General features: G+C 40.7%; 1 protein-coding gene and 1 non-coding gene across 7 annotated transcripts in view; both read right to left on the bottom strand.

Annotated features, from left to right (window-relative positions):
- RIPOR2 (RHO family interacting cell polarization regulator 2) overlaps window positions 1-27,116 on the bottom strand; it is a 207,028-nt gene that overhangs the window by 41,926 nt on the left and 137,986 nt on the right. For all 6 annotated transcript variants that reach the window (XM_043449926.1, XM_043449928.1, XM_043449929.1 and 3 more), the window contains exons 2-6: window positions 8,028-8,154; window positions 4,706-4,861; window positions 3,925-4,003; window positions 2,131-2,154; window positions 675-728 (exon numbers count right to left, since the gene is read on the bottom strand). In XM_043449926.1, coding sequence (XP_043305861.1) covers window positions 675-728; window positions 2,131-2,154; window positions 3,925-4,003; window positions 4,706-4,861; window positions 8,028-8,154 — 440 coding nt within the window. The remainder of the gene's footprint in view (window positions 1-674; window positions 729-2,130; window positions 2,155-3,924; window positions 4,004-4,705; window positions 4,862-8,027; window positions 8,155-27,116) is intronic.
- On the bottom strand, window positions 20,843-20,951 carry LOC122430199. The gene has a single exon (XR_006266279.1). It is a non-coding gene; the product is annotated as a U6 spliceosomal RNA (small nuclear RNA).

The raw sequence follows: 27,116 nt of genomic DNA, 5'->3' as shown, positions 1-27,116 counted from the left end.
ACAGTGTCCAGAGTGACGGGGATAATCCCACTCCATGCTAGGGTGGTGGGACCATCAGTCAACTATTTGTAGGGTTCAGAGCTGGATATCAGGGACCCTGACAAACTGGAGAACACAGAGGGAAACAGTGAGGATGAAAAGGAACTTGGAAACCAAGCCATGTGAAGAAGAGTGGAAGAAACTTAAGTGAGCATGAGAAAAATTGAGGGAGCTATACTGCAGCTGTGGTTAAGTATTTTAAAGGCCTTGATAAAGAAGATTATGGGGGTTCCTTCTTTATCAAGGAAGGATACGGAACTTTGTTGTATGTGGGACCCAAGTGTAAAGTTAAGCAAGTGTGAAGATCTTTGCAGGGTCAGTCTGGTGCAATCTTATCTCTGACCAGACCACACTGAAGCTGGATTCTACACTAGTCACTGGGCACATGCACAGGAAACACTTACTAAGTATCTGTTGAGCTGAAGCAGAGTAAAAAATGTGCTAGATCATCAGGCTCTCCATTCTTATTTTTTTCCTCCAACTTTACTGCCTGTTGGAGGATTTAACTGCTAATTAGGCTTTGAATCAATTGGATAAGAAGTTCTCCATGGACTAGACGCTACGTTCAGGCCAAAGATATACTGATTAGTGACCGAGAACTGAAAAACAGGCAAAGACAAGAGAACGTCAATTACCTTACTGATGTGAAACTCCAGGCGTCTCATGTATCTTTCGATGGTTTTAATTTGCTGGAATTAAAAGAAGAAGTTTGAAAAAGTACAGACATTTACAGTTTCACTGATTAGACATGTGTAGCTATTTATTAAAGGTTTTTGTTTTACAACTTTCTGTATTTATTTTTGGCCGTGCTGGGTCTTCGCTGCTGCCTGGACTTTCCCCTAGTTGCAGGAAGTGGGGGCTGTCCTCTAGTTGTGGTGCACGGGCTTCTCATCGCGGTGGCTTCTCGTTGCAGAGCATGGGCTCTAGGACGCGCAGGCTTCAGTAGCCGCAGTTCCCAGGCTTTAAAGCACAAGCTCAACATCTGTGGTGCACAGACGTAGTTGCTCCACCGCATGTGGGATCTTTCTGGACCAGGGATCCCAGGGATGGAACTTGTGTCCCCTGCATTGGCAGGTGGGTCCTTTAACCACTGAGCCACCAGGGAAGCCCTGTGTGGCTATCCTTATTATCTCATACTCAAAAAAGCCAGAAATTGTTCACTAGTTCCCCTTTCCTTCTATCTCTGTTACTACTTTAAAAGATTCTCTAGTATCAACTTAGACAGTATTTTTTTAAAAATACTGAATACATACACTGAAAGATGAACTTCAGCTAGCTTTTAGAATCCTTATGTTTAACATCAAAGGAGGCCAAACAAATGGAATTTCCTGGATTTCTGGCAGGACAGTATCATATTGGAGCATACTTAAATTCTTTCATAAAGACATTTTATCAGTTCAAAGATGAACTCACCCCCATTTTAATGTTTCTGAAATTGGGGTGCATTTTACAACTGCTGCTGTCTGTGCCTGCCTCAAGATGATCACAGTTGGTTACGTGTCACCTCTTCCATTTGAGTTATAAATATTAAACTTAATTACCCTTTAAAATATTTGCAAACAGTGGATTCAGCATCAAAGGTCTCAAATATACAGAAAGGCATGGAAAGAGACAGCATTGTATATAACTTTAAAAAAATATGTACATTTAAAATAGGTCTAAGAGAGTTTGTCACTAAATGTAAAATACACATTCTCAGTGAAGAGAAAGAAATGTGCCATAATTTAACTGGAATCACTCTTTTTCTTAGTGGCACATAAGATAATGATTTTCTAATCAAAGACGTCTTCCATTTGATGAAATATGATAGTTCCCGTTTGGAGAGAACACAGGTATGGACCTTTAAACCCTTGGAAAATTCTTAAACTTACCAGCACACGGAGAAGCCCTGAAACCAGGTGGCATTTTTACAAAAGGGACCTTAAACATATTATTGAGTCTATAGATCATAGTATTTACATCATCCTCATTAGATAAAAGCATGAACTCTTTCTCTAGGACCTTAACTGGATCTAAGAGGAGATCGCTGACTTCTCAAAGATGAAGGGTTTTTTTCCCCAGCAACGCCCCAAACACAGAACAATAACTTACCTTGTCTAGGTCATATAGCACACCCTAAAATTAAAAAAAAAAAAAAAAAAACAGTATCCGGGTTAAAACACATTTCCCTCAAAACCGTTATTGACATGAATCGAAGGGTTTTGTCTGCATTTCTGCATTATCAGTGAAATAATGATCAGCCCTAAAATGTTCTGTTGGACTTTTTACATTTGCTTTAAAAGAGCAAAAATCTGGGTTATTTTAAACACCACTAAGAATATTTTTAAGAGCTAGTATTTATTTATATTCTGTTGTCTCCAGAACCCTGCCCAGTCCTCGCTGCCCCCTGGGAGCTGTAAAAAGTTCACTTGCTTTGAGCTCTCCTCTCTTACATAGTGAGGGGCACAGAAATTCATCTTCACTTAAAAAAAAATTTTTTTAATGTTAACATGAAAAATAGCAGTGATTAAAAAAAAAAGAAAAATAGGAGTGATACATGTGTTAAAAAAAGACTTGCCTTCCTGTTTAAACACATAAAAATTGATATTTAAGAAGAGTCCTTGAGAGTGGTGACAGGCTTTCCACAAATTGTCTTTAAAGCATGTTTATTCCTGGGTCACAATATCATAGGAGCATCAGTACACTAAGCCCACAGCCCCCATCAGAAGGGTTTTTATGGAACACTTGGTCCCGCTGGAAGCTCCTCCATCCACACACCATTGTTCTCCAAAGAGGAACATTTGTTGCGGTTGAGGACTGTCAAGGACATTCAAAAGCTCTGAAGGCCACTCCACAGTGAGTTCCACATAAATGGGAGCACTTTATCCTTTAATATCACTAGAATATAAAACCTCAACTTTCTATGAAGAATTTAACCTCTACCCAGCTTCTCTGTCCATGGATTTCTCCAGGCAAGAGTACTGGAGTGGCTGCCATTTCCTTCTCCAATGGACCTTCCCAACTCAGGGATCGAACCTGGGTCTCCTGCATTGCGTGCACATTCTTCACCAACTGAGTCACTAGGGAAGCCCCTGACCCTGCATATTTCAGGCTTTGCAGGATGACAACATACATTTTAGCACATCTTTTAAAAAAGATAACAGCTATTCATGTGTATCTGTACCTTGTGTATGTAGACTTTCCCCGGGCTTTCTGATGCCTTGGGACATTAAGGCATAATATCATTTAGGACTTAATAGAACCATTTAAAATCATTAGAAACACCTCCTCAAGCAGAGAAGCCCTCACAGATTCATCAGAATAGAGGTAACTTGTAAGAATCTCCAACAATACCATGTGTAGTTGAAATGGCTCAAGGACTCCTCCGATTTCTCCTAACAACGGCCTCTTGAGCTTCCTTCCCCTTTCTGATATCACTCACCTATTACTTTTTTAAAAACTGAGATAAAAGTTCTGGGCTCCAAATTCCAACACTAAAGATATGGTGGTGTTGTTGTTCAGTGGCTAAGTTGTGTCCAACTCTTTGTGACCCCATGAACTGCAGCACGCCAGGCTTCCCAGTTCATCACTATCTCCCAGAGGAAAATCCCAACTTTTCATTTCCTTATATTACTTGGGAGGAGGGGTATAGGGAGTTTATTTTTAAGTATTTTTTTCCTGATTACAAAGTTTGTCTGCGTAAATATGCTTGGAAAATACTGGAACATATTAAGAATAAAGCATTAAAATACACAGCCGGAAGCAGATGGTACTCGGACCCTTGGATCTGCTTTTCTTGAAGCTTCTTCCTCATCCTATGCCTGTCAGTAAGATAAGTTACTTAGCAGCGCCTCCTCTCCCACCCCAAAACCCCACTGCGTTAACATCTTAATGATTAGTACCTACCAGGCGAGAGTTCCTTCTCATATCTTTTAACTGAGTTGTCAGCTTGTCCAGCTCTGTCTGGTGACCCTCCAGATACTCACTGTAAAGATAAGAGAGATGTGATCATGAACTCCATGACCAATGAGTGGCCTTGGTGCTGATGCTGACCTGAACAGGGGGATTAAGAACCTGAACCTTACTCCGTGGAGTGCAGAGCTGGTGAGGGAGAGGCTCTGCATTTTTCCAAACTTTCCACATTTTGAAAGCTCCAGCAGTTGCCTCTGATACTATCCAGATGGTCTAAAATGAGAACCCCATGAGGCTGGCAGTGCAGGAAAGCAAAACCAGTGAAGAGGGAGGGGTGAGTACTGTGGAGTCTTGGGTCTGGGCTCACGGAATCCCATCTAAGTTCCACATGACATTGACTGTACGCATCTCACCACACACTAGGGAAGTTTTATTTTGGACAGACCATTACTATAATATACTTGGGAAGGTTTTTAAACCCTTCTTTAGCAGTCTCTAGGACAGATATGCCTATCTACCATTGTTGAAGTGAAATCCAATGCCAAGTTAAATATAAATATACTACTTTTTCAGGCTTATTTCAATGGTTGGCTATGATGGAAACCGACAGAGTTCATTATCTTTTGGACTCATTTAAGGTTTCTTCAATTATGGTGCAGTCATGCTACAGAAATAGACATTCTAAAATTATCTCACAAGACTAGCTTCTCTGACCCTCCTGAGGATTTCAGAAAGGCAAAAGGTTTCAATGTATCATTAGGTTTGATGTTCTTACTCAAGTCCATTTTTCAAAGCCCTGTAGACCTCTTCCACCCTTTTAGGCTGAGGCTCTTTGGGAGGGCTGCTGTTTTTGTGTCCTAAATTGTGCATTTTCTTCAGTTTGGCCTGAGGCTTCTTGAGAGCGGAGGAATTTTCAATGAAGGAGTTACATCTATGGAAAGAGAAAAGAAAAGCCGAAATGGTTTGAGTCTCTGGCAGCCAAAGTGATCTGATCAAAGAAATGCCTTTTAATCATCTTGGGTTTGCATTAGTGTCTTTTGGGGTAGGTAACATTCCCTTGCATATTAATAGATCTGAGCCATCCTACATTTGGTTTTGTGGTATTAGATTTAACTGCTGAAATCTGGAAGTTTGGCTGGGCAGTGGCTACCCAGAGTCAAAGCCTGGCTGTAGGTAATGTACACTCTGAATGAAAGCATGTCACATCACTGAATCCTCATGGGAAGCTGAGGACACACACTTCTAGGTAGAAATAATGAACAGGCAGAAGGATAGAATCCAGCTAGAAAGATATGTTCACCATGTGACATCAGGTGTAAGCGTCTACTGAATTTGACTGGGGGGCTTCCCTGGTGGCTCACTGGTAAGGAGTCTCCCTGCCAGTGCAGGAGACATGGGTTCGATCCCTGATCCAGGAAGATCCCGCATGCTGAGGAGTAACTAAGCCCATACTCCATGCCCTAGAGCCCATGCTCCACAACAAGAGAAGCCACTGCAATGAAAAGCCTGAGCACTGCAACTAAAGAACAGCCCCTGCTCGCTGCAACTAGAAAAAGCACACCAACAAAGAGTCAGCACAGCCAAACGTAGATAAATAAATAAAATTATAAAAAGAAGGCAAATTTGACTGAGATGTGAATGGATACTTCTTAAATAAAGGGTCGGAGCATGACAAAGGGCTAATTCTGTAGGCAAGCACACCTTATTTTATTGCACTTCAAAGATAACTGTGTTTTTTCACAAATTGAAGATGTGCAGCAGTCCTGTGTTGTTAGATGATGGTTAGCATTTTTTACTGATAAAGTATGTAATTACAGCATGTCCATTGTATTTTTTTTTAGACATAATGCTATTATACAGTTAATAGACTACAGTGTAGTATAAACATAACCTTTATATGCAATGGAAAACCAAAAAACTTATGTGACCCGCTTTATGATGATATTTGCTTTACTGCAGTGGTCTGGAATCAAACCTGCAGTATCTCTGAGGATAGATTTTTTTTAAGTTTTATTTATTATTTATTTATTTATTGACTGCACTGTGAGGCTGGCAGGATCTTAGTTCCTTGATGAGGGATCGAACCCAGGTCTCAGCAGTGAAAACACTGAGTCCTAGCCACTGGACTACCAGGGAATCCCCTCAAGCTTTATTTTATGGAATAAATTTTGTTTTGGTATAACATGAAATGCAAAATCTCTATTAGTGGCAGGCAGGCAGCCTACAGTGGTAAGATGGACACCTGGTAACTTAACCCCAAACTACAGGTCTGATTAGGAAGCTAAGAGGCCAGACTACTCACTGACCCAGCTGTCAAGTGGAAAGCCATGACTTCTGGCTGCAGCAGGTGTGCCCCTTCCAGGTAAATTCTTAGTTACCCTCCTTTGCCATCACTGTGTGTATCAAAGGGGACAATGTATGTCAAAACATATAAACCTAAGAATGCAAGACCTTTATCATGTCAGAAAACCTGAGGACCAACTTTATTCCATGTTACTTATTTCACTACCTGTCTTTTCTTTCTTGAGTTCCCCTAGGTTCTCTTTTAGATGAGAGGAGATACTGGGGAAAGTGAAGACTAACTTTCCCAAGCCTGTGTCTGAATGACATCTGTTCCCCAGAGTCAGTCTGCAGAGGCAGTCTTTATCCACTGCATAACTTCATACCAAAAATAATCCTCCAACTACAAATACAATGCAAATTCCCCAAATACAATGGAAATGTGCTTCAAAAAGGGGTATGAGGTGATTTCAAACTTTATTACAAAGCTACAGTAATCAAAACAGTCTGGCATGGGTCAGACTGTGACCAGTGAATAGAGATCAATCAATACAATGAATACAATAGAGATCAATGAATTGATCTGGAAACAGATCAATAAATAAACCCTCCCATATATGGTCAATTAATTTATAACAGAGGAGTCAAGAATATACAGTGGGGGACAGACAGTCTTTTTAATAAACAGTGCTGGAGAAACTGGACAGCTACATGCAGAAGAATGAAACTGGACCCTCTCTTACACCATATAAAAAAGTTAACTCAAAATGGATTAAAGACTTCAATGTAAGACCTGAAGCCATAAAACTCCTAAAATAAAACATAGGCAATAAACTCCTTGACAGAGGTCTTGGCTGTGACTTTTTGAATCATACCCCAAAAGCAAAAGCAACCAAAGCAAAAATATACAAGGAAAACTACATCAAACTAAAAAAAATGAAAAGCTTCTACAAGGCAAAGGAAACCATCAACAAAATAAAAAGGAATACTATTCAGCCATAAACAACAGTGAAATCTTGCCATTTGTGATAACACAGAAGGACCTTGAGGGCATCATACTTAAGAAGTAAGTCAGATAAATGTACAGTCTGAAAGAAAAAAGAAAAAAAACAAGCTTGTAGATATAGAGAACCAGCTGGTGGCTGTCAGAGGCAGGGATTGAAGGCTAGGTAGGAGAAACAGGTGAAGGGGGTCAAAAGGTGAAAAGAAAAAAAAGAACAATTTAAATTGCCAGGAAAAGACTACCATAGATGGTGCTACAATGGGTATATAAAGAACCTTTACTATTCTGTAAGAAAATATGTAAATGTCCACCCTCAAAATAGGCAATGGATGTAAATGAACTGGTTATTCCCAAAGTAAAGACAAAAGACAAGTAAACTTATGAAAACACATTTAACCTCAATTAAGGATGATCTAAAAGACTGAGAAAGATTTTTAGAAAATGCTCAGTATCAGCAGATGTGTGGATAAAGGCAAATCTCTTGTTACTGGTTAGAGGATAAATGGGCTCAAACGTTTGGAGGCACTTTAGCAACAGGTATCATAAGATCTGAAAAACATGGAGTGGGGGTGGAGTGGGGGTAGGGAGAGCTACGCACACATTGCTAGCTTGTCCTAAATCTTCAGCCATCTTCTTTGCAGGAGCAATTCTTAAATGATAGAAATTTGGGGAACATTACATCTTTTTCATGAAGGAGATTAAAATAGCACAGGTGTGTGTTTTTCCAGGCCACACAGACGTGGACCTTGTTCAGAGCATCAGGGTTCGCATCCCTCTCAAGCTGTGTCCCAGGAGAGAACCACACATGACTTGCCTGGATCGCCGCTCCTGAAGGCCACTGAACCCCGCAAAGGACTGGCTCCTGATGATCCCATTGGGCCCTCCAGGCGAGAAGGACTGGGATCCTACCAACATGATTTCTGGGAGTCTGGCTGGTAGTCCTGTAAGACAATGGAAAGATTAAGGCAAATAACAGGCAGGTTCAAACAGAAAACATGCTAAGCTTGTCAAGGATAATAGGAGGTGACATGGGGTAAGGTGAGTCATGAGGCTGTTAGATGCTTGTAAGACTTCTTTCCTATGACATGTTCTTTTTAACCCAAAGGGTTCAGTTCTTAGGTAAAGAAACACATGAAGACATAAATAAGTATAAATTAGACACCACTATCAGTTACTTTAGGGTTCCTTCAGGGATTATTTTTTTTTTTAAACAAGGTTCAACCGTACCTTCCAAATACATGAAAACTCTGGACTGTTTCCCTCCATTTAGGACAGCAATAACAACAGCAGAAGCACACAAATAGGCCAAGTCAAGTTTCAGGCAGGCTCTGTGTCACATTCAAAACACGGCTCAGTCTTAGGGTGGAATTCTACACTTGGAAGTCACAAGGCAAAAAACACTAGGTTTCCTGAGAGATGAACTTACTTAAACTTGTTCTCCCTTTTTCTACACTTAAGTATATTTTGAAAGATCAGATCGTGCTGCTATTGTGGCAGTGAGAAAAAAAAGATGCGCACAGGGAGTGCTCACAAGAGTAGTGATAACCTAGATTATGATAAGAACCCATGAGAAGAGGCAAGGAAGGTAAATGGGAAAATATAGCAGAAAGCACACGCCCCATTTCAGTCACCAGCTGCCTTTTGTAAAGACTTGGCACCGCTGACCAAGATGTGTTGTCAAAACACAACTTCAGGTGCTTCTCTGGTGGTCCAGTGGCTAAGACTCAGAGCTCCCAATGCAGGGGGCACAGGTTCAATTCCTGGTCAGGGAACTAGATCCCACGTGATGCAACTAAGAGTCTCAATGCCGTAGCTAAAGATCCCGCACATGGTAATGAAGATCAAAGATCCCATGTGCCCCAATTGAGACCCAGCGCAGCCAAATAAATAACAGAGAAATAAATATTTAATAAAAAAAAACAAAACTTAAGCTGGACAGAAGCCTAAGATTAGTTTCCCCAAAGGACTGCCCTAGAACAGTTAGGTAATTCTATTCCTTTTATATCAGGAAGAGTCAAAGCACATACCATTGTTTTAGCAGGTAACCTCAGTCCAGAGAGGGGGACGGGCCAGCAAGAGGAAAGAGGCACAGCCACTGTCCAGGCTAAAGACTTCCAAAGTGGGCAGACACCAACAGCATCAATAGTTGCCCTTAAAAAACCCAGCAAACAAGCAAGCAAAGCTGAAAAATAGCAGCAAAACACCCTTGTGGTCCATCTAAACGTGATGGAAAAGCCAATTTCACTGAGACCGGCTCAGAGCTCTTGGAAGCAGCTCAGTCATAGGCGGAGGTCTGAATGAGTTGCTTCCCCAGAGAGAAAAGAACAAACAGCCCCTTCCCCATGAGGCTGCAGGCTCCTAAACCCCCTCCTCCCCACCCACCGAGGAGAAAGCAGCTCTGGGTTGCATGCATTCTTGCATGCACACTAGCGCTGACTCACTTGGCAAGAAGAGGCTTTGCGGTGAGCAACAGGTTGCTCTTTGATCTGGGTGGGACAGGCATCCCACCCATTCCAGCTAGGCATGGGGGCAGGGAGGCTGAAATTTGGGAGCATTCTCTAGAATTCTTAAAGCCATGATGTAGAAGTATGCACATTCAGTAATATTAATATCTAATGCATGAATGGCAGGACAAAATGTAGTGCAAATAGATTCTTTCTGATTGCTTCTGTCCACCCCCAACATTCAAAAATAACCATGATTTATACATAAATCCTTAATAAGGTCCTCCTAAGTGTTCTTTGTTGCTTACCAAGAAGTCTGTCCAATTTTCATTAAAAACACCTTCTTAGGTTCATAAAGCAGGCCTGTGCTATCTTTGCATCACATGTAAATGTAGCAAATATCAAGAAAATGTAGTAAATATAAAGAAAAAGGTCCAGAAAATTTAATAAATATCAGGAAAACATGTTCTTTTTGTACTCAATAATTCTGTTATATAAAACATACCTTAAAGTCTCAATTTGGCAAATTTTGTCAGTTTCATATCTCATTTTGACAATTATTGTTCAGTAGGTCTGTTGCATCTTGGCAAGCTTTGGTCACAGGGAAAAGACTTAAAAGTGTGTGAAATTTTTTAACTGTGTTATTGTCTTGACTTCCTAGAGATTACGTTTTTAAAAAAAAAGATTTTTTTCTCTTACCCACTGGATCAGTAGTTGCACGGACTCCTAGGTATGCTGATATAACTAATATGGACCTGAGTATTGGGAATTTGAAAAGGACCACAGGTAGTTCTGATGCTCAGCCAAGAAAAGAAAAAAAGGATGATACTGAATTGGTTGAAATTTTCAAACTCAACCAAAGCAATTTGCTGCAATTTCTCAAATATCCAACTTTTAAAAAAGAGTCTTAAATAAGCCTCTCTTTGGAAAGCTTAAATGTTAAATGAATTAAACATTAGAGCTGGATAGTGAAATAATTATCCCCCTTCCCTTTTTTCAGTACCAGGTAAGAAAGCTGCTGCTGCTTCTTTTAAAGAAAAGGATAGTTTATTGCTTTGCCAGGCAAAGGGAAACACACCAGGCTTCTGCCTCAAAAAAAAAACTATGTGTCTCCAGGCACACTTCTTGAGAACGAAAATGTCTGTCTTGGATTCTGAGTTTGTAAATTGCTTCAGGATGTCCTCAGACGCTTTTCATTACAGTTACTTGTTGAATGGATGCCCGCTGGGAACAGGAAGAGGGGTAAGCCGGTTTTGTGAATGTTCTGTTTTGCCTATCTGGTCTGCGAAATGATCATTATCTATAAGAGAAGAATTTGGTTGATAGCTGGCTTAGGCTGAGATCCCTATCCTGCCATCAGCTCCCCTAGAGGCTGACTCACTGCCTAAGGAGAGTCATAAAATAAGTTTGAGGGCTTCTGCACAAAGTTAGGCTCTTGAGAAAAAGGAGTAGGTTGAGAAAGGGAAGAGCTGGAGGGATGATGGGTAAGGGTGCACACAAAGCACCCCCTGCCCACACCCCTAACTCTGAAGCGGGGGTGACTATTGGCTACTAGTCTTCCAGCAGCCTCAGCCATTCCCCAGTGACTAGATACTCTATAACTCCGCTATCATCTTTTTGATGACACCACTCCCACCTCCTGGAGCCTTAAGTCCTCAAGCTGCTCACTGGCTTCCTAGACTCACAGACCTGCTTTCTTCCAGCAAAACTATCCCTAAAGCCACGTACTCATTTTCAGGCTTTAAGGACTCAAAACTGGTTTCTTATCATTTGCATTTTACCAGCAGATGCTTCTTTGAACCAATGCCTTCCCCTAAAGAAAGGGCTGATGTACTAATATCAATAGAATTGCATTGTCACTGCTAACAGTGGTGTTGGAAGACAACTGGTAGTATCTTCTATTTAATATGTAAAACACATTTATCCTTCAATATGTCACATCTACTCTTTGCTATCTCCTGTGTAGAAACACTCAACTTCACAAAAAGTTATATACCGGGAAGTTAATGACAGTCAACAATAGGAGAAAAATGGAAATGATATAAATATTAATCATTATAGGAATGATTAATACATTATGGCATAACCTGAGCAGTTATAACAATATGCCCACACAGAAAGACCCCCCTCCCTCAGGACAAATTGCAGAACAAATGAGAGTATGCTACCAAGAATGCTGAAAACAAAATATAAAATTATGTACATGAATCGAAAAGTTCTGAAAGTATACACAGACAGCCCATGGAGAGGTGGGATTGAGTGGCAGTCAGAAACATTTTAATTTTTCTATATTGTTTGAATTTTTGTAAAGGAAATGGATTTAAGTATGATTGATATGATGCAGAATACTTTCTTGAAACTGCAGACATTTAGAGTTGTCTAGAGTTGGGACTAGAGAGGAGAGAGATCTCACATACAAGAACATATAAGACAACTTTGATGGGTAACAGCTCTATTTATACAGTTGTTTACATCTGTAAGTCTTGTGAAGGAGAAATATGATTTCTGAGATATAAGGTATTAGGTTTCATAAATTCTGATTACACCCGAATAATTCAGATTCCTCAATGAAGTTCCCATGATGAGCTTTGAGTTACAGACCAACTTCTTTATTTTCATCTGAAGGACTTCTAGAGATGGGATTGGACTCCTGGTAGGAGGTACTATACCCAGTACATATTGCTAAGACTCACCAAATACCATGCCTAAGAAGCAAGAAATTCCACATAAAATAACACTCTTCTTGGGCTGCTGCTACTTGAAACTTTCCAGCTTTCTAGCTCTAGAAACTAGACATGTTTCTAGTCTCCAAGTTACTGACTTCTCACCTGGTCTTTCTGAAAATGCCAGCAGAACTAACATTCATTTATGTGCATTAAATCCTAGAAAGGTCTTGAACCTTAGGCAAACAGTGAAGCTGCTATGGTTTGTTCCCTACTTTGCTTTGTCCCAGGTGGCCCAGGCTGTTACACCATGTGGCCACCCCTGCCCCACAATTCCCATCATCCCTGGGAAGCATTGACTCTTTCTGGAGGAATCCCAAGCACCTTGACTAAGAGTTGAATGAACCCTACCATTCTGAGCTGAGGCTCCTAGCACAGAAACCAGAAAGCCACAATTGTTTCTCTTCTTGACTTTTCATACAGTGAAAATCGCTGCCTTCTCCCTGGCTATGCAGTGCTAAGATCCAAGTGAACATACAACAGAGTCTTTTGATATAAAATGAGTACAGGATTTCACGTGTTCTGATATGACATGGTGATATAAGTACACTGGGCCTCGGTGGGTGTGATGAGCCACCAGCTGGCCTGAAGTTCCTAGTTTGTTTAAATTAGAAGGTAGCTTATCAAATCACCAGGCAATTTGGGAAGAGCACTGAGTCTGGAGATGGCAGGGTCTGGGGAGGGTGGTGTGAGGCAGATAAAAAAGATCAAGGGATCAAGAGGTTCCCCCTTCACCCCACTAGATTTCTTGCCTTGTTTGGACCAGAAATAAAAGGTCCAATACGAGGACAGTTCAGAGGGGGAACTAGCCAGTGCCCTGGAGAACTCAGAGATAACCTGATTCTTAAGAATAAATGAATGAACGATAGAGGTCAACCGTGGAGAGTTGCTTGGAGGACGGGGCAATGAAGGGCATCCATCACAGAGCAGGGCTCTGCAGCAGATTCTAACACGCAGCTCCTGACAGTGCTTCTGGTAGAAATAGCAAAAATGGAAGAAAAATGCTTTGAAAGTTCAGTCCAGGTGACAGTTCCATTTCCCCTTACATTTTTATAAACTGGTATTCTGGTTTATACTTTCTTGTGAATTTGATGAGCCTGAATTAGCAAGCTTCTCTCCCCAGGCGTGAACAATTCCTTTTGGGGACCTTCAAGGTTAGGTGAGACAGGGTGAGCTCCTTTCACCACCTTCAGGCACGAATCTTCAAATGAATGAGTTCACAGTAGATGTGTTAGAGGCATTGATTAACCATAACTGGACAAAGCAACCAGTCAGGTAGAAAGAATGTTATTATTGATCAAGTTAAGTATACTGAGACTCATGAAAGGAAATAGGAATCATTAGGTTATTTTTAGTTTTCCCAAGCATAAAAGCACTCTGCTGCATTAGGATAATACAGAGAAGTAAAAAGAAGTTAGGGCAGGGATGGGGAGTAAAGAATCATATAGTTTCTATCCACCCAAAGACAACCACCAGCAGAATTTAGGTGCATGCAATTTTCTTCAATGCAATAATTTTGAGCACAGCACATACTAAATTGTGTATGCTGCTTTTTCTACCATATTCTTCTTTTTAGAACTATGTTTTATGGTTTATAATTGGCTTTTCTCTTCAACCACTTTTAAGAAGGTACTTAGGAGCTTCCCTGTGGCTCAGACAGTAAACAATCTGCCTACAGTGCAGGAGACCTGGGTTCAATCCCTGGGTTGGGAAGATCCCCTGGAGAAGCAAATGACACCCACTTCAGTATTCTTGACTGGAGAATTCCATGGACAGAGGAGCCTGGTGGGCCATAATTCACGGGGTTGCAAAGAATTGGACGTGACTGAGTGACTAACACACAGTAGGTCGACCCACAATCCAGGTGCTCCTTTGGATGATAAAAGGGATCCATTCAGTCTGCATTACGCTGCTGCTGTTTAGTTGCTGCGTTGTGTCCAGCTCTTTGTGACTACATGGACTGTAGAATATCTAGCCAAGCTCCACTGTCCACGGGATTTCCCAGGTAAGAATACTGGAGTGGGTTGTTATTTCCTTCTCCAGGAGATATTCTCCACCAAGGGGTTGAACCTGTGTCTTCTGCATTGGCAGGCAGATCTTTACCACTGAGCCATCAAGGAAGACCCAGTCTATATTATAGATGCCTTTTATTTTTTATTTTAAGATACGGTCAAAGGCAAAGTATATCCTTGCAAGAATGATTTCCCTATGGGAAACAAAGGAATAGATTAGCATTCGTACATGCTGGAGTTGCAGGACATCAAGCGTTATGAAATTTAAAAAACAGCCACACAACAGCTGGACATCACTCTCTTCACCCTGGAAGAGTAAGGTTTTTATGGTCTGTTTCCCTTCTTTTTCATTTAGCTGAATTCTCCAATATACAACACAAACAGGTAATTCTGGAAGATCCCCACTATTGACAGAAAATATAAGAGACATCTGTGATTTCAGAACAAAGTAAGAATTTCTTAGTTCTCACTGAAGCACTTCTCATGGGGGGAGAATGTCAACTTAGAAATCAATAGTTGCATAGCTACAAAGCTACACCATCTCCACCTTAGACTGAGACTAATCTTCTGTGATAAGGCAACAGCCAGCAGGTCAGCTGGCTGGTTGCTGGGGTGACAGGCAGGCAGAAGCAGACAATTCTACAATTAACTTGAGCGTTGGCTTGGTGCTAGGGATGGGAACAGGCGTACGATCATGAGACAACTTTGGGCAGGTGTGTGTGCGTGGAAGTGTTCAAAAAACTGCTGTGATGATTGCCGGACAACTGTATACGTTTCCTGAAACTCACACTATATACCTAAGATGAATTAAATTTATGGTACATGAATTTTACATCAATAAAGCTGTTGGAAAATCTCTATCAGTTTCCAGAAAAAGTCATCACTCCTTCTGCAAGAGGAAATGCCAAGGAATCAGGACTTGAAAAGGAAAAGCTCAATTAAGAAGCAGCACCTGAGAGTTGAGTATTTTCATGTTTTGATCCTTTTCCCTGCAGGCACCACATAAGATGCAGCATACTGGCCCCGCTGTGCTTTCTGACTCATTTCTTCATGCCCGGGTTGTGTTCCTCCACTGCCTGCTCCTAACAATGCCATCCTGTTTATGCTCCCCCACATATTGGTCAAGAGCAAAAGTATAATTCAGCTGTCTGAAAGAGGCATGTGGGCCAGATGTGAATAGCCTGCTATGCTAAATGATTATTTAAGATGAATCCTAAAAATAGGTGTCTGTGTATTATATGGTTGCAAGGTACCTATTACAGAACAGTTGACTAATCTTAAAAAAAAAAACAAGTGGATATATTTAAATCATTGGCTTTTTTTTTTTGTAGTGTTCTGTCTTAAAATAAATCAAGGCAAGGCTAATATTTGCTTCTCAGTTGTCAGCTTCTGTTTACTAACCAAGTGATAAATACAAGCATGAGATATTACACTGATTAACTGAGACAAATGATGTGAATGGATGAAAAAACTTATAGAAAAACTTTGATGTCAACTTTGATCCCTTGGTTAAGGTGTTGGATGCCTGGAAAGTTTCTATTTTTGCCTTTGTAATTGGTAAGTGGTTGGTAAGGAGGTACTTTGAGGCTATGCAAATATCTTGTTTCTTTAACCTAGAAGTTTTAGCAACCATTGATGATTTTTTGCCCAAATCAATTATCATTATGATGGTGGCAAAATGGTATGCTTTGAACTCAGTCATTGTTTTGTACTGTAAGAGTTTTCTTGAATCCTTTTGTTTTTATTCACTGTCAGGTCTGTTGGGATGGTCTCATGGATTCTTATTTTATGCAGTGGGTTTGATCCATTACTACTGTTTGAAGCAAAAGTCAACTGTTTCCTGAAGCATTTTCTGAGCAAATCAACCAGCTCAACCAGAGGAATCTTGCCGCGTGAGCCACAAAATTCCCAGTATTTCTGGTTGCACTTCTATCTTATCTATTTATTTATTGTTTTCAAAGTTTGGTGTTTATTTAACTGATTTTTTAAATTACTTTTTATTGGTATGTAGTTGAATTGATTTATAGTTGATTTACAATGTTGCGTTTCAGGTACGTAGCAAAGTGAATCAGTTATACATATATATGTGTATACATATATATATGTATACACATATATGTAATATATTCACTCTTTTTTAGATTCTATTCCCATGTAGGTCATTTCAAAGTACTGAGTTCAGTTTTCTGTGCTATACAGTAGGTTCTTATTGTTATCTATTTTATATATCAGTTCAGTTCAGTGGCTGAGTCATGTATGACTCTTTGCGATCCCATGGACTTCAGCACGCCAGGCCTCCCTGTCCATCACCAGCTCCCAGAGTCTACCCAAACTCATGTCCATTGAGTCAGTGATGCCATCCAGCCATCTCATTCTCTGTCGTCCCCTTCTCCCGCCTTCAATCTTTACCAGCATCAGGGTCTTTTCAAATAAGCCAGTTCTTCGCATCAGGTGGCCAAAGTATTGGAGTTTCAGCTTCAACATCAGTCCTTCCAAAGAACACTCAGGACTGATCTCCTTTAGGATGGACTGGTTGGATCTCCTTGCAGTCCAAGGGACTCTCAAGAGTCTTCTCTAACATCACAGTTCAAAAGCATCAATTCTTCAGTGCTCAGCTTTCTTCACAGTCCAACTCTCACAAGCATCCATGACCACTGGAAAAACCATAGCCTTGACTAGACGGACCTTTGTTGGCAAAGTAATGTCTCTGCTCTTTAACATGCTATCTAGGTTGGTCATAACTTTTATGTCCAGGTTCTAGGCTGGTCATACTTTTATATACAGTAGTATGTATATGTCAATTCTAATCTCCCAATTTACCCCTCCCCCTCTTTCCCCCTCAGTAATCATACGTTTTGTACATCCGTGACTCTATTTCTGACAAAACTTCCAATTATTGATGGGAATTAACATACTCAGGGACTCAGTGTTTTATAATTATTTCCCTGACTGTTTCATCTCTTTTAACAAGCTACAGACTTCTTAAGCATAGGTACCATCTGTCTGTACCAACTTCTTTGATGCTCAGGGTAGGATAGAAAAGCATTGTCTCTGGAGCCAGGTAACCCAGGTTTCACTCAAGTTCTCTCTGAGCTCCAATTTTTCTTGTCAATAAAATGAGGATAATAAGACCTAAGTCACCAAAGCTGTTGCAAGGAGAAAATGAGATAACATATGTAAAAATCTTAGTGTGGAATAATGGTTTCTTTTCTACTATCAATATCTAGAATGAGCCCCTAGAAGATACATCTGACTTTTATCCATCAAATAGAATGCACTAATTATAATACCATACATACTTTTTAGGTATTAGTTGCTTGGTTGTGTCCAACTCTTTGCAACCCCATGGACTGTTGCCCGCCAGGCTCCTCTGCCCGTGAAATTCTCCAGGCAAGAACACTGGAGTGGGTTGCCATTCCCTTCTCCAAGGGATCTTTCCCACTCAGGGATCGAACCTGGGTCTCCTACACTGCAGGGGGTTTCTTTACTGACTGAGCCACCATGGAAGCCAAAAGAAATATATAGAAATAGTAATTTGATATTACTGCTCCTCTCTTTCTTTCTCTTTTATTCCCCCATCAAACCAATGAGAGCAGAGCACTCTGAAGCTATTTTCAGCATCTTGCAGAACCATTTGAAGAGTAAAGAAGAAACGTTAATTGCATGTCTACTCACTGGAAGGAACAGTCAGTTGTAAGAACTTCTATATAATTGACACCATTTCAGCCTGAGGAAAATGAAAACCCCATCTCTTCTTCCATTCTGGTGGATTAAATAAATGCAGAGAGAAGCAGCTGGCCTCACGACAATTAGAAGAGAAATGATTCAGGACCTAAAACTCGCTTAAATGTCAAGGGAGGTTGAATGGATTTTGACTAATGTTGTCATAACTCATTTTAAAATGCAAAGTCTAAAACATTCAGAGACCCTCATTTGGTGCAAAGTAGACATCAAAACAGGACCAACTGTTTCCTGGTTCGAAGGAGAAAACATTTTGTGCTTAAATGAAGCTTGAAGCTATTAGCAATAAGAAGTCAATTTACTAATTAAAAAAAAAAAACACAGTAAAAACCGTGCACATCAAAAGGGGAAATTTCTTGGAAACACTGTCCTCATAGACAGCTTGGCTGATCCTGCTGAGAAAAAAATCCACCCACCACAAACCCTCATTATTTGATCATCAGATTCAAAAACAACACTCCAGCATGAAGGAAATGGCCCCATGCCTGGTGTTATCAGCTCCTCTAGGCTTTTCTTGCACGTAGCCTGTTTACCCCTAGAGCTTGGCAACTCATTTCTAGCTAATGGTGGCTGTTGCTTCTTTACTTCAAAATAGCATCAAGATGGTACTAACATCTTCTGCTGTTATTTGACTTTACTAAAATTACCATTTTTTACAGGTTTTTTTTTTTTTTTTAATTGGCTTTACTTTTTAAAGCAGTTTTAGGATCAGAGCAAAATTGAGCAGAAGGTACAGAAATTTTCTATATACTCCCTGCCCCTATGTATGCACAGTCTTACCTACTATCAACCCCCACCAGAGTGCTACATTTGCTACAGTCAATGAACCCACACTGTCACATCATCATCATCCAAAGTCTGTAATTTTCATTAGGAGCCACTCTTGGTCTTATACATCCTATGAGTTTGGGAATATGTGTAATGACTTGTCCACCATTAGAGCGTAGGGATGCAAAATTTCCCATCTCTGAATGTGTCTATTTTGCGTGTGGATTAATTTACGCTGATTATCTTAAGAAATGGAAGACTCAAGAAGTTTGAAATAATGATTTTTTGTACTTTATTTTTAGAGCAGTTTTACTTTTTATTTATTATTTATTTTTTGGCATGCGGAACTCCCTTGACCAGGGATTGAACCTGTACCCCACGCAGAGGAAGCTTGGAGTCCTAGTCACTGAACCACCAGAGAAATCTCTAAATCACCATTTTTTTGTAAGCTCATAGTTTTTATTATTTTCACTAGAACGGAGCTACATCTTTGGCCATCTTAAAGAGAAAAAGCCCTTTCTCTTTAGAAGAATGTCCCTAACAGTGTGCTGGGAAGCATAAGCATGCACCATGCATGGTTCCTTTGCCTGGCATGTGTGTCTAAAACGCACTCATTCATGGGCATGAGAGTCAGGTAGAATATGGAACTGAACCTTATAATTAAGCTACATGATATAGCTCATCTCAGAGAAAGGAGATGAATTATCTTAAAGCTTTTTAGATATGGCCTACACAACCAAACAAATAGATTTTTCTTATGATCAATTAATTTATTTCTGGCCATCAGAGCAATTAAGTGGAATTATTGGAGGGTTGACTGACAATTTTATGTGATGGCATGCATGCATGCATGCTTAGTTGCTAAGTAGTGTCTGACTCTGTGATCCCATGGATTGGGATCCCAGGCTCCTCCGTCCAAGGTCTCTTGCAGACAAGAATACTGGAGTTGGTTGCCATTTCCTCCTCCAGGGGGTCTTCCCGACCCAGGGATTGAACCTGTGTCTCCTGCATTGGCAGGTTGATTCTTTACCACTTAAAGCTAAAGACCTCAACTCAATTATGGTAATGCCATAGGATCACAGCTTTCGTTTGCACTAGGAGGTGACAGTTAAGCCTTGCAAAGGTAAAGCAATGGACTTAAAGCTAAGGCAGTCTTTTCAAACTCAAGTTACATTCGTCATTTTATTCCTGTTGTTATGACAACACTTTTAAAAGCAGGACTTCAAATGCTTAGCATTCAGGCATCTTATTATAGACTTGAACATAATACACGAGGGTATGAAGCGCAGCTCATAGGGGTTTTGAAGGAGCCGAGATGCACAGTTAGAACACCTGGACACCTTCTCAGCTTTGGCCCCTGAAGCTCCTTCACATGGTTTTTTTATGTAAAAAAATACTGAGGGCTCATCCAGAGGAGGGAAGATGAAAGAATTTACGTGGGAAGGTATGCATTATTATTCAGAGTCTCTATTCTGATTCTCTTGATTACAGCCTGCGTCATATGCAGTTTTTAGAAGTCTGTAAGTGATGGTGTGTTCTGATCAACTTCAAGAGCTTATTGTGAGCTATTGGAGTGATCTGTTTATATAACTGTAACTCTATAGAAAAAGTTCTCATAACACAGACTTACTATGAAAATTAATAATCTATAATGGGAGAGTGGTATTTAGTGTGAATCTGTAACAGGAAGCAATGACCTGTTGTGTCTGCACTACAGTCCAATAAAAGCAGAGAAATGTTTGTTAAACCTTATGTTCTAATTTTTTAAATTGAAGCACAGGTGATTTACAATATTGTGTTAGTTTGAGATGTACACCAAAGTGATTCAGTCATATTCTTTTTTCAGCTTGTTATCCATTATAGGTTATTACAGGATAAATGAAAATAGTTCCCTGCGTTGTACAGAAAGTCCTTATTGCTTATCTGTTTAACATGTAATAGAAAAATACAGAATGCTTCATAAAGTTGCACGTGATCCTTGCACAGGGGCCATGCTAATCTCACTCTTGTTCCAATTTTAGTATACATGCTGCTGAGGCTTTTAAAGCAACATACAAAGAAGAAGATGTTTTTACCAAGGAAATGAGCCAATTGAATGTTGGCACTTTCCGATCATTCTGTGTTGGATTGGCAAAAAAGTTGGTCCCTAAGATCTTATGGAAAAACCTGAACAAATTTTTTTGCCAACCCGATATTAATCGGGAGAATTTTATCTCTACTGTTAATTCTCCCTGCCTTGGAGTAAATTATTTCTGATAATGTGACCTTGGTCTCCCTAAACCTGTGGTGTTCTGTCTGAAGCCATGTGAATTATTACTGAACAAAGCAGAGGTGAAAAAAGGAAGATGCAAATAACATTTCAGAAGAAACCAGTGTCAGAGAGTTACTCTGTGGTTTGACTAGAATAAGGCTGTTTGTGAAAGTGCCATCACATGCCAGCAGTTTCAAAGCTGCGTGGTTTCCCAGAGGCCCGCACACATGTTCTCTGCATGGTAATTTTAGCAAATTAAACTGCTATAAAGGGGATAGTGGGTTCATTACTGGTCCTTGCTCCTGCATACCAAGAAGGTGGTCATATGAACAACATCTGCTGAGTTATTTTTGGTTGCCAAAACCAAATAATTTATAACCAGAATGCAAAGCAGTTAGGCATAGTCATGTGCAAATGCCTAGATTATCAACAAAGCAGAATTACGTTCCTTTTTATGATACATTAAGAGGGTAAAATAATTTCTTACTGTTCTTTGCTCCAACCAGAGGATATGAAGCTATAAAAACAGGAATGAAGCAAAAAGTCCATTTAATCCTTAAAGTACAGTTAGTTGCAAAGAAAGAACAAATGCTTATGGATCCCACACTGGACCCATCAACATATGGCAGACTCCCAACAGCAAAAACAAAAGAATACATTACAGGCCTATTTGTACACATGTGAAATGCCGTATTACTTGGATTCTGAGCCCAAAGGCACCATCAGGACACTTCCCCTCACAGAGGCCCACATAACTCCAAAAAATCACAACAAGCTCCCACTCAGCTAGCAAGTTAATCTCCACTCTTAGCTGTCTGTAATCCTTTGCCCATTCATGTCCTTTGCCAATCCACCTAGAGGGGAGTCAGATCCCTTTCTCAAGAGCAGGAAAAAGAGGGCTTGGAAGACTTTCCCCAAGACAACCTGTCTCCCCCACCACACCATTCCATCACTTGACTCACCAGTTTCAACCCTATTCTGGGCCCTTCCCTCTGAATTTACTCCATCCTCTGGTCACATTGGAATTGTTCAAAGAGCTATTTTTTATTTTCTGGGACTGAAATCTCACTCTGAAATGCTTGGTCTTCTCTCGGCTCTGGGTTTTAAATTTTGTCTCTAGTGCACTAGCAAGAAAATGGTTTTCATTCATTTTCTTGGGTCCTACCCACTGTCTCCATACACACTGTCCCTCTGGCCAGTCTGGGAGAAATAAAGTGGGTTAAGATCTTCATAGGGCTTCAGCTTCCCTGCTGAGCAAATCATTTATTCATGGGAAAAAAGGAGGAGAAAGGACAAAATACTCAAGAGATGTACTGTTGGGAGTCTGCCGTATGTTGATGGGTCCAGTGTGGGATCCATAAGCATTTGTTCTTTCTTTGCAACCAAACTGTACTTTAAGGATTAAATGGACTTTTTGCTTGAGTATCTTGTCCTTTCTCCTCCTTATACATCTAGATGCAATGTGTAGACCTTGTCTTGATACTGATGACAAACCTACTGAAAAAAGTCATTTTTGAGATACTTGGGACATTTTAACATGGATTAGACTTCAGATCACACTAAGGAAATATTGCTTATTTTGCTAGATGTGAAATGGAATTAGGATCACGCAGAAATATGTCTACACTTTTGAGATGCCCACGGAAGTTTGTAGGAGTGAAATGAAATATGGTTTAGATTTGCTTTAAGATGTTTTAACAACAATAACAAGAGAGATAGATGAAGCAAATGTGGAAAATTCTTGACAATCATTGCACTGGGTGATGGGTTTTTAGGAATATGTTATTCCATTTGCTTTATTTATGTGCACATTTGAACATTTTAATGTGTCTACTGTTCCAGCACTGATACAAGAAAGCAATCCCAAGTAGTGAATGGGTGTCAGGGCCCACATCTAGCGTGAAGCAGTCAAGTATTGTGTCAGAAACTACTTCTTAGCCTTTAGCCCCTTTATGGAACACTTCAGAACACAGGGAATGTAAGAATGGGGGATGTATCATGAATGCAATACATGATGATCTCTGTCCTCCTTGAATCTCAGGGCAGATAAAGAGGAAGTCAGAGAGAAGGGAAATTTATCTATTTTCTCTAGAAGGAGAAGGAGATTTGGTTTAGCCTGTTTGCTTGGTGGGTCAACCCAATCCCACTTCAAAGCAAATAAGAAGCCTATAATTTGACCACACTGGAGGTCAAATTAACTGGCTTTAATAAGTTCCAGACCCACCTAACTTTCCACTCCTCCCAGATCAACATCTGTGTAAACACAGAAACCCCAAACTGGGACCACCTCTCTTGGCCATGGAGCAGGTCAACAGGGAACAGAGCTGTGGGGTCAGGGGGGCCTCGGATTTCGCCTCTGTCCTCTGGCTGGCCGGGAGAAGCTTGTGGGAATAGCCCGAGGCTTTCACCATGGACAGGGCCACAGAGGGGTCTGAGGTGTCAGGACTTGAGGAACAAGTGCAGGCTCTGAGCAAACTGGCAGCGCTGAGCCTGGGAGCATTAGTCATCCAAAAATGAAAAGATGAAATAATCTCTGTATAGGGAAGTACAGTTCTCCAGTCAACTGACAGAGGCCTTCTCCACCACAGAGGTAGATGTAGTGGCTCAGATGGCAAAGAATTTGCCTGCAATGCAGGAGACCCAAGTTTGATCCCTGGATCAGGAAGATCCCCAGGAGAAGGGAATGGCAACCGACTCCAGTATTCATGCCTAGAGAATTCCACTGACAGAGGAGCCTGGTGGGCTACAGTCCATGGGTCACAAAGAGTCGGACATGACTGAGCGACTCACACTTTCACTTTCTCCACCATATAGGGCTTCTAAAGAATGTAGTGCTGATGCCAAAGTTAAAAGAACTTAGAACAGATGACCCTTTGGGGAATAAAAATAAAGAGAACGGTGCATCTTTTGGTGGCCACAGAGCTGTCTGAATCTCTACTATCATCTAGTGAGGGGATTCACAGTAACCTTTCAAATCCGCGGATTGGTCCTTTCCAAATGCTTTGACATCTATACTCTGACAACAACCATGTAAATAAGGTAGGGCAACTGTCACACGATTCCCACTGCCTAGGTAAGGAGACTGATCTGTAGACAACTGTACGAACAACACTGTTGGCAGAACTGGATCTAGAATCAGAGTGTCTACCTATCTCTACTTTCCTTTAGCTGAGAAAGCAGAATTCCTCCTCCAGTTTTCTGTGCCTTCTTATTCTTTAAATTTGGCCATGACATGAGGCTTGCAGGATTTTAGTTCCCCAACCCTCAGCAGTGAAAGCTTGGAGTCCTAACCACCAGACCACCAGGGAATTCCCTTTTTTGCCTGTTTCTTAATATGACTTTCCATCACCTTGGAGAGAAGGGTCACCAGTATTCAGAACGCCCAGTGACCTCACAGATGTCATTAATTAGCACTGATCAGGTGCTTACAGGGTTCAAGAACAATTGACCTTTGTTTTACTGTTACTCTTATTTTTTATTTTCTTATTCCATAACCATTCCCCATGAGCTTCTTAGGTGGCTCAGTGGGTAAAGAACCCACCTGCCAATGCAGGAGATGCAGGAGACTCAGGTTCAATCCCTGGATTGGGAGGATCTCCTGGAGGAGGGCATGGCAACCCACTCCAGTATTCTTGCCTGGAAAATTTCGTAGGCAGAGAAGCCCGGTGGGCTACAGTCCAGGGGGTCGTAAAGAGTCAGACACAACTGAGCGGCCAAGCACTCATGAATTCACTCACTCTACCATTTGCCACAATAAGATGCTCATTATAACACAGTATGACAATAATAACAGCAGTTTAGAGTCAACAAATACAAGTAGGCAATCCTTGCTATTCAGGAGTAACAAATTCATGACTAAATCCAGAAAGTCATGTTCACTGTTAGAAACTGAGTTACGGGGCTTATTTGAAGACATTTACCACATTAAAATAAATATTTAACCTATATTTTGGCCTCTGCACCTTCCTATGGATATAACTATCAATAACCTCTAGAAAGAGCATAATACAGTTTAAAGAGTCTCAAACCTGGCTGCATATTAGAATTACCTGGAGAGCTTTTTAATAATGTGATTGTCTGAGCCTCATCCCCAGTGGTTTTTAATTTAATTGATCTGGGTAGAGCCTTGCCAGAGATACATAAAATCTTCCCAGGGTTTCATTTTTTTTCTCCGCACACCGTATGCCATAATCTTGATCACATCTACCTCCTATTCTTTCAATGCACAAAAAATTGAGTTATTAATGTTCTTTAGTTGCTTGATTCCAACTCTGATACCAAAAAACATTTGGAAAAGGCATTGCTAGTCTTCACTAGAAACACAGGACAAAACTGCATCACTTCTCTAATGGCAAAAAAGGAATGGCTCTGGGTATCCTAGGGTTTAAAAGAAAAACTGTCCACTGTGTGAAAACTCAAAAGTAACTCCCTATCAGGACTGGAACTCATGGTCATCTAATCTTCTGTTTCCCAATTGTGATGACAAAATATAGGCCTTCCATGTCAGGGCTGTGGAGACCAAAGAGTTCAACCTGCCTGGCAGAAACACTTTATATTGTGCAGCCTTGATGAGTTGCCTGACCTCTCCAGACCATAATTACCTCATCTGTAAAAGTGGGAAAAGAAACAAACTCCCAGTTTGCTGTGAAAATTAAATACACCAATGAATTCAAGTGCTTAGAACAGTGAAGAGCAGGCACTATTCTGATCGTTACCGTGACGAGGATGTATTACCAAGCTGTCTCCAGTTTAATGAGGTCTAGATGATGACGTCCTGTGTATCTCCCAGAGAAAACTGGGAGGCTGATTTCAGAGTTTTATAATTTACCTAGGAGCTCATTTATAAGTACTGTACATTCTCGAGTCTCTTGAAAGTGGAATTAGCTGAGCTAGGATTTAATTAGAGACTATGTAATATCTGCAGAGGTAGTGAAAAACAAGTTGATTCCCCCTAAATTAAAAAAAAAAATGCAGTTGGTATTAAATACGGCACAAGATCCTAGGATACTTTACCACCAAGCAGGCATCTGTAAGAGTTGATTTTCTACAGTATGATTTGCGAGCTTGTCAGTGGACACCCTCCAGACAACCAGCTGCTCTGAACATTTTTCTCTTCTGAAGGATGTCATTCACATTGTGTTTCTCAAACCTCATCTCAAGACTTTGCAATTGAAAGTACAGAGAACGTTAAATGTGGGTGTTCAGTACAATCCAATAGGATGGGCAGAATTTGGAATGTGAACTGGGCAATGTCTTTAAAAAAAAAAAATGACATGCATTCATGTAAGAATGTATTTTGATCCCTAGGAGGGACAAAATTTTTCTCTGCACCAAAAATATATCATTCAGCAGTATGGGTTTATTGTTTCCGAGTCGGCAGTGCGGGTGTTTCAGCCCCAAGAGCAGATGCCCTCCAACTGTTCAGCCTGGACTATGAGGGTGAAGAGAAAAGGGGGGGCAACAGCATGGACAGGTGGCTGGACACAGCCAGTCATTGCACCCCCTACCCTTCTGCTGCCTTCCAGAGCTGGATTTCAGACCATGCTGTGTGCCACAATTAATGTTCTCAGCAGGGAAGGGCAGGTTCAAATTTATCAGTTATGTTTCTGTTAGGACTTTCAGAGTCAAGGAAAATGGTTTAGGTGGGAGCATTTGTCTTAGTAAATGAGAGTACACTTAAACTTAACACGTGTATATATAGGTTACAGATTTCCTGAGAGTCAACTCAGAGACGATGTCATGCCATCATAGCTCTAATTAAAAGAGGGTCTCAGGTGAGACAGAGATTGCTGCAGTCAGTGTCTTTGTAAGCAACAGAGAGAAGCAGCAAGTAAGAACAACGAAGCAGCAGGATCCAGAAGCTCAAACACACACGTTCACATATAGACACCTCAAGTTTATGGTGTGTGGTTAGACCATCAGTCTGCAGGCACACAATCAGTGTGAATGTCCTCTTTGGAACAA

Source organism: Cervus canadensis, chromosome 28 (genome assembly GCF_019320065.1).
Source record: "Cervus canadensis isolate Bull #8, Minnesota chromosome 28, ASM1932006v1, whole genome shotgun sequence".
In the NCBI taxonomy this organism is placed as follows: Eukaryota; Metazoa; Chordata; class Mammalia; order Artiodactyla; family Cervidae; genus Cervus; species Cervus canadensis.
This window is presented reverse-complemented; position numbering and strand designations above follow the sequence as displayed.